We start from the raw sequence: 8,191 nt of genomic DNA, 5'->3' as shown, positions 1-8,191 counted from the left end.
CTACATCTCTGATGACTGCTTTAGGATAAATTCCTAGAAGGTAGATCATTAGCAGTGACCTCTGAACTTTTAGGCTATTTACACAATTGTAAAATTGTTCTCCAGAGGTGGCTGACCCATTTTGAAACCTTGGTGGGTTTTGAATATATGGTATTGATACCGAACTTTTATAAAATTGGAATGCCAGACAGGAAAAGGTTTTTAAAAATGAACAAGGTACTTGTTATGAAAGAAAACTATTTGCCTGAAAAAGCTATGTGCTGTAGAGGCATTATCATATTTAATCTGTACACCGGCACTTTTCATTGGTAGTTTTAGCCTTCATAATATGGGAGGAAAATGGCTAAATATTTTGCCTGACGTCACACAACTCATAAAATGAGGAATCAAACCTAGGAATCAAGCTTTGTTTTCCAACTTCACAGTTCATTTTCTTTCCCTAATACCACTGTAACCCAAGAACTTAAATCAATTTTGAATTTTGAAATAAATTCTTAAAAGAGGTATGAAGTTGGAAGTAATAGACTTGAGGTGAAAGTGTTAAAAAGCACAGTGAGTCTTAGTTAAAAGAACTTACAAAGTGACAAAAACACAGTGTTAGCAGGGTGTTTTAACCAATGAGTATTTATTAAAAGCCAGTGGTGCACCAGGCACAGTTGTTGTCCAGTAGGCTAACACATACAAACGATGTAACCAATTCACTTATTAGCTTATCTGATTAAACAAAATACATTTCATAGAAATGATTATAAAATGCATTGCAGATAGAAACAGAATGTATTTTACATTACAGATCTTACAGTACCCTAAGTAATTATTAATAAAAACAGGCCAACCCATATGGTAAATAAAGTTAGCAAACCACCAGTTATTTCTTTATTTTAGTCAGCAAAAGAGAAAGACATACAATGGTCTTGCTGAAATGGGTTTCAACCTCCCATACAGTGACTGATCGTGTTTCAAAACTGTGAACACAGTCAGTGCTTATCATCCTGTATCAGATCACTATGACAACTTTTGGTTTAAAGATTAGTTTTGGTTTTAAAATCAGTTTCATTTAGTATTTCAGTCTCACGCCTCACAGATTCTTTACCTGAGGTGGGTGAAAATCACTCCAATTAAATATTAGTTACAGGAATGAAACAGAGCAGAACGTCAGTAGGATAGTCCAATCCACTTTGCCTAACATTCTTACCAAAACTGAACTGAGAAGATAAGATACATAGATGATTTAAATCAGAACATAGCAGTAGAAGGACAAAAAGAAAGAGATAAACAAAATGTGGGTGCTGTTTGTTTGAAGGAAGCCTGGTCATTTAGTGACACCCATTGCGTTTTGGGGAGACTCTTGGCCAATTCTTGAAAGGACCATATTGAGTTTGTTGGTATCTGACATATCCTTTAGTTTGAAGGCTAGTTACTGGGGGTCTAAGGAAGCAAACAGAAGGCGAGAAGGACCGAGAAGACATCGTGGAGTGTTTACTGACTATCTTGACACCAACCGCAGGCATTCCAGTGTCCTCCAGGCCCCTCCTGTGACCTCCCGAGATGGCTCTGTTTTCTTTAGGCAGCAGCAGCAAAATCTTCCTCAGAGAGACGGGTCAACTTTTATTGCACGAGAAGCAAAGTGACTCCCCTTCCCCCCTTCCTGAGTTGGGGACCTCCAAGTGCCATCACATCTGCACTCTCACCCGCTCCCGCCTCTGACCAGCAGGGGGCGCGCAACAGGAATGCCTCGGGAGCACCTTCATCAAGGGAAACTGAGGTATTAGGTTGGCCCCAGCGATCTGGTGGGTCAGTCGCCATTCTCAAGCAGCTTTTGTAAGTTGTTTTGTATCTTGAAATAAATAATAGAAGAGAAGTTTCTGTTATTAATTAGAATGGAGTATTTTAGGGGTATATTCACTATGGCCTGTAAAATGCTCAAGAACAATCTACCTTGTTCTACCTTGGATAAAAAGCTATGCACAGGGCCAGTGGAGTACTCAGGTGGAGGAATACCTGCCTAGCAACCCCAGTACTACCAAACAAACAAACAAACAGCAGAACAAACAAAAGCACTAAACATAGCTTACAGTTAAATAAGGCAAACACAAACATGCTTTTTCAAACCAGAACTCTGTTTGACAATCTTACTTTAAAATGAAAAAGAAGATAGAGCTGGAAAAAGGAGGGGCACAGAGATGAAAATATAAGAGAAGATGACAAATATAAATCTTGCATTTTCAAAGATGAAAACATAAGAGAAATGAGATGGAAGAAAAAGAACAAAGAATTGGCAATCACCAGGTGTGACCCCAAATGCTTTCAGAGACAATGGGACACTGGTCTTCACAGAACCCATTTGATGGTTTCAGTAGACAAGTGTCATGTCATAATGGGTAAGACTGAATTTTGCAAGGACGGGTCAAGTCAACCATGTCATATGTTTGGACCTGAAGACTATATAGCCCAGTGTTAGCCATTAAGAATAACTGAATTTTAAGGAATTCAGAGCAAGGCATTCTGAACAACCAAGACTGATGGTAGTAGGGAACATTGTGGATCTGAAATTTGATCCTTCCAAAACTCATGTTGAAACTTAATCTCCAAAGTCATATGTCAGTAGTATTTTGAGGTGGTACCTTTACCCATGATTGCATCAGTAGCTTTATAAGAAGAGGAAGAGATACCTAAAGTTAGCAAGCTTTCTCTGACTCACCATATGCTGCCTTGTGCTACTGGGCAACTCTGTAGAGTCTAAAATTTATGGTCTTGCTGCTATAATACTCCATTACTAATGAGGAAAAAAGCACTGCTTTCTTCCTCTCCCCTCATTCCTGCTTCATATCTTCTCTGCCTAACCTTCAGGTATAAGGAAGGATAAGTGGAAAGGCAGGAGTAGAAAGGTAGAAAAGGAAATAAAAAAAAAGACTATGTAAAACACACCTAACAAAGACCCCTAATATCCCGAAGTAAAACAAATGGCCAATAAATGTATGAGCTATTCAACTTCAGTAGTAATGAGAAAACATAAAGAAAAGCCAGGAGATTTGATTTCACAGACTTAGACAGGTAGTTAGTGGCATGAATGGACCAGAATGGTGTGAGTGGAAAGATAATTTGAGGGGACAATTGTGTAGACTTCACAGGATTTGCCAATGAATTAGTCAGTGGCAAGCGTAAAGGGGAAGGAAGTGGAAATTATTCTTAGATTTCCAATGAGGATGACTGAGTGAGCAGTGATAACTATGAACAGAAACAGGAAAGTCATTACCAGGGAAGATCTTGAAGCTTAGCCACGAAGGACAGCAGAAAGGAACTGCTGATTGTCATGTAATATTTCACCTCTAGGCCGTGCTGAGTTAAAAGCCTAATTGCTGAGGAGTGGGGGAAACCAGTCAAATAAACTGGGCTGTGTCCTGATAATTCTTTCTCATATTTAGATTTCTTTGAGCAATGTGTGTAACTTAGAACTTTTTAGAATGAATATGAACATGTCCCAAATCTACTTTTCACTGATTCTGCATTGGGACAAAGTGGCCACCATTGGTACTGTTGGAGGTCGGCAGCCCTGCGTCAGACACACCAGCTGCTGAGCTGCTGTGAACAAGTCCTTCTGTTTTTTGTTCCCTTATCATAGAATGTGGTGTCCTGGCCACCTGACAGGAAAGGGGGATGAAATGCAAGGAAACACAACAAGATTCTGTGTGCTTCCTATCCAAAGGATATCATTTGTTGGTCAGAATGAACAAAATTGAAAATGAATACCACTCCATTGTCTATGTCAGGACTAAAGACAGCTATTCTTTAAAAATTATATGTCTTTAATTCTCAGACCCTAATGTATTAGAAAGGAAAAAAAAATTGTAGCTAACTCACACCTTCTCTAGGTTGATTTGGAATTCAAAGAGAAGTATGCAAGTTTGCCCATAGATACAATGACTCAATACCAATTATCTGTCCTGGCTGGGTTTAGAAGAGCAGCTTGGAAACTCCTCTGTTCTAAATACTTAGCTGTTAAATCTAGATACTATTTAAGATAGGACAACAAAGATAATTTTGCTCATTTGCATTTCACATCTCTCCCCATAACGGCCCTATTCTGTAAAGCTACCAAATAAATACTGGACAATGTCATAGCAAACACTTGGTTTTTCACTCTGTACCTCTGCTTAAGGATTAGGGTGAAAAACCAAGACGTGAGCAAATGAGAAAGGACAGAAATGTTGAAAGGAGAAGAAAGTAAGAGCTGTTAATTGGCTTGACTCTGGCATATTTCATTTTCTCCTATTTAATTTTTCTACTGTCTTCTCAGAATGCCACAACCTAAGGACAGATTAGCCCTGGGACAATACCTTTAGAGGCAGTGGCACATCAGTGTCCTTATCCACAAGGCTGGATTCTAAGAGGCAGTACAGCCAAGGGATGATTTATTTATTTAGTGCTGGGTTTAAACCCAGGACCTCTCACATGCTAAGCACACAGTGTACTCCGGAGCTGTATTCCCAGCCCCTAACTTTGCAGTCAGACAGACCTGGTTCAAATTCCAGGTCCCTAGTTAACTTTTTACAACATGTGACCTTGAGCAAGGTAATTTAAAACTTTGCTCTCTCCTTATCAGATAAAAAAAGATGACACTTAACTCCTAGGTAGGAACAGGGATGGAGTGCAACATTTTATGTATAGCAAGAATCGGCCTGGGTGGAGTTGGGGCTGCAAATCTGGTCAGACCCTACAGTGACCCTCCACTAAGCCTGTCACTGTCACATACTATTGGCCCTACAGTACAGTACAGTTTCCAAGGAGGAAACACAAAGATAAGTCAATAAGACCATTATTTCTAGGAAAATGAGATTAAAACCTGTTTCTTTATGGAAATATTTATTCTTCTACATCTACTATGCAGCCTCTTGGCCAGGGTTGGTCATTTAGGTTATTTGCTGAAGACTGAAAGTGTTTATGTAACCCCTGGCTTTGGCAAATGACAGGAACTAGCATGACTGTCTCTGTACACAGAAAAGAAATAAGTCACCTTTTCTAATTTCACTATGTTAGCTGTAAGCTCTTGGCAGAGGACTTCCACATTTAATTGTACTTGTGATCCCAGGCCAGATGGTGCTGTCTGTCTGTAGGAAAAAAAAAAGAAAAACTGTTATGGGTGAGGGTGGCAAAGAATGAGGTGGAATGAACACACTTTAAATCTGTTCAACAGAAAACTGGGCCATAAAAGGAGAGAGTGAGAGTTCCGCCGGTAAGCATCAGAAGGGGACTAATTCTTAGAAGCTCAGCTGGAAAGCTCTTGAGCTATTTCTGCTCAAGTAGACAAGTTGTGCCTTAGCTTCCAAACAAAAATCAGTTATTCTCCAGCTTGTGGATTCTCAGACCACTTTGTTCAATCCTAATATTCTCTCTACCTACACCACAGCATACACCTGCAAAAAATTACTGCTCTCCCCAGTCACACACAGATTTTTTAATGGAAATTTGTTTTTTTGTTTTTGTAATACTGGGGTTAATTGCCAGGCAGGCACTCTATTGCTTGAACCACACCTTCAACCTTTAATGGAAGAAGGAGTGATTTTTATACTAGAATTTTCAGAACATTTGGGAATGTCTTTATCTAGTTAACTTTCCACTGAAGTATGACTTTTTTTTTTAACTTCCACCCTTAAGACTTGTCATAATTGCTCTTGTCGTAGCATTTGTATTCAATATTTAGCATTAGACTAATTACAGCATGGTTCCTACTCTGGGGTCTTATACCAGCTAACAGCATAGGAAATTGAGAGGTACAATAAGAACATTTTCCTAGGGAGGTAGCTAAGCTGTTTATCAGATTTTCATGGAAAGTTTAGAACCATCTCCCATGTCCTGGTTGTGATTTGATTTTAACACTTATTTCTTGGGCGGGTGTGATTTGTTGAGTTTGTTTCACACAGGGTTTATTTTTGAGACAGAGGTACGTGGCAAATTTCTGATGATTATCTACATTTTAAGAAGTTGTTTATTATCTTAAAAACATGTCTATTTTCTAGTACTTAAAAATAATGTGCCCTTAATCCTTAACCCATAAAAATAAAACCTAAATCCTTGATTCTTTGGATGATGGATCTAAGGCCCAGAGAACTGACTTAACAGAAATTCTGAGCAGTACTGATGTTTTCACCCCTGGGATGGCAATCTGGGGGAACAGCAGCCCCCGGGTAGCCTACAATCTGCAGTTGCTAATGTGTTAAAGTTGGTAATGTGTGTGTCAAAGGGAAGCTACTTCCTCAAATGAAGAACCAGTTTACACATGTAGACTAGCAAACAGTGTAGCACTGATGGACCACTCTGGGAAAAGGGCCTGCGGAAGCTGAAGCCCAGACCAGTGCTGTATCAAGAGCCCTTCCCTTCATGGGTGTCACCTAACCTCATGTCCCATGTGGTCTTGGTAATTGCTCCTCTTGGATTAATGCTTTCAAGAGCAGAACGAACATTCCATTTGTTAGTGGAATTTCCCCCCAACACTAGCAAGTTGGTACACGCGGTATGTATTTTTCTAATTAAACCAACTCTTTATATGATAGTGAATGAATAGTCTCAATAATCTAGGATCACATTTTGAACAAAGAGTAAGGGTAGAGTATGAATCTACTCTAAACTATTAGGCATCTGTATTTGATTGGTTCAAATGTATATTTATGATTCAAAAACAACCTGTATGTCAGCATACATGAACACCAAGAAGGCCTTTTGACAACTTAGGAAGAAAGTTCCTAGAGATCCCAGTTCTACTGCAATAGAAACTCTGGGATGGGTACTGCAATCTGTTTTAATAAGTCCTCTAGACGGTTCTGATCCACAGTAAAGCATGAGAGCCTATAGTAGACTGGGAAACTCATGGTCTTTGTGGCTATATAGACCTGCATCTGAACTTACAAACCATAAGCCAATTATTTCTCTGAGTCTCGGTTTCTTCTTCTGTAAAATGGGAATAGCAGCAATCTTACAAGGTGAAAATATAATGAGGGAAAATTGCTTGATTTGTACATGTATGAATCCATTGTAATAGAGATGCTAGCATATGGTAGATACTCTGTAAAGGAATACAGCTTCGTTTAAAACTTTAGCTAAAAGTACGGTTTCTAAGATGAAATAATGATTTTTATTTTAGTTTTCATGCAATGTGTCAAAAATCCTCATTTACATTGGTTTAGGGAAAGAATGCTATGTCTGAATGCATTTAATCAGGTCAAGTATGTTGAAAAGTGACAGATAACAAATCTTCACAAGACATATTAAACTAATTAGTGTCAGATGAACATTGATAGTGGTCAAGTTTTGTAAATAAATTATTAATACAAAGAGTGGTGGATGATGAAATGTGCCAAGTTACTTCAACTGCTTCCTTTCTATGACTCACAGCTATTTTACAAAGACAAACTTGTGCAGTTTAATAAATAGGCCAAGGTCACAGTCAGGTCTTAGGATATTAGAACAAGACAATGGTGACACTATGTCAATTCAGGAATTTTCAGGGCTAGGTGATTCATCTTTAGGCCCCTCTGACCTCTTTACGTTCTACTTACACACTTAACAGAATGTCTCACACAGCATATATTCTCAATTAATACTTGCTAAGAAGGCTGCTGAACCTGGGACAGTTATTAGATCAGTCTGAAGGAACTGGCTTACTCAGTACTGTGGGTATCCACAATGGAGGTCATCAACCCCAGCCTCTCCTCCAGAGTATTAATTCTGTATCTCATGTAGAAGGTTGAGATGATAAGTGCACAGACTCTGGAAACAGATAAAGAGAAATTTCCGATAGGTTAGTGGCCAGGATTTAATGTTTGAAGAATGATACTCAGAGCTGATGTCCTATGCTGGAAGTGTTTTTCAAAATAACTAGGCAAAAGAGACTTTAAAAAAGTCCTTTTAAAAATAGGCTAATGGTTGTCATAAAACTTCACAGCCAGAAGGAGGCTAAAAGTCCTATAGCCTAAGTTCCCCGATTTTCAAACAATGGCCACTTTTACAGGATTGTTTAAGGCCAGAACCAAGGTGGATTACCTAGCCAGTGCCCCCCCTCTTTGAGGGTACTGGCTCCCTCTGCTGGCAGAGCCTAGGTAGAGAGTGTCTTACAAATTCCCTGCTTTAGTTGGATACCGGACTGGGCATATCCTCCTTGGTTATGAGGAACACCGTAGAACTGGGCTATTTTCAG

At 39.1% G+C, this 8,191-nt stretch overlaps 1 protein-coding gene across 9 annotated transcripts in view; it reads right to left on the bottom strand.

Annotated features, from left to right (window-relative positions):
• Positions 1 to 597: 597 nt before the first annotated feature.
• The window catches only part of Gramd2b (GRAM domain containing 2B), a 91,718-nt gene continuing 84,124 nt past the window's right edge, over positions 598 to 8,191 (bottom strand). For all 9 annotated transcript variants that reach the window (XM_020184970.2, XM_074076590.1, XM_074076588.1 and 6 more), the window contains 3 exons: positions 7,660 to 7,764; positions 5,015 to 5,108; positions 598 to 1,837 (listed from right to left, as the gene is read on the bottom strand). In XM_020184970.2, the coding sequence (XP_020040559.2) occupies positions 1,796 to 1,837; positions 5,015 to 5,108; positions 7,660 to 7,764 (241 nt within the window). In that variant the 3' untranslated portion in view covers positions 598 to 1,795. The remainder of the gene's footprint in view (positions 1,838 to 5,014; positions 5,109 to 7,659; positions 7,765 to 8,191) is intronic.

The sequence above is a fragment of the Castor canadensis genome, chromosome 6, assembly GCF_047511655.1.
Source record: "Castor canadensis chromosome 6, mCasCan1.hap1v2, whole genome shotgun sequence".
Lineage (NCBI taxonomy): Eukaryota > Metazoa > Chordata > Mammalia > Rodentia > Castoridae > Castor > Castor canadensis.
Note: the sequence above shows the minus strand (reverse complement) of the source record. Positions and strands in the feature narration are given on the sequence as shown.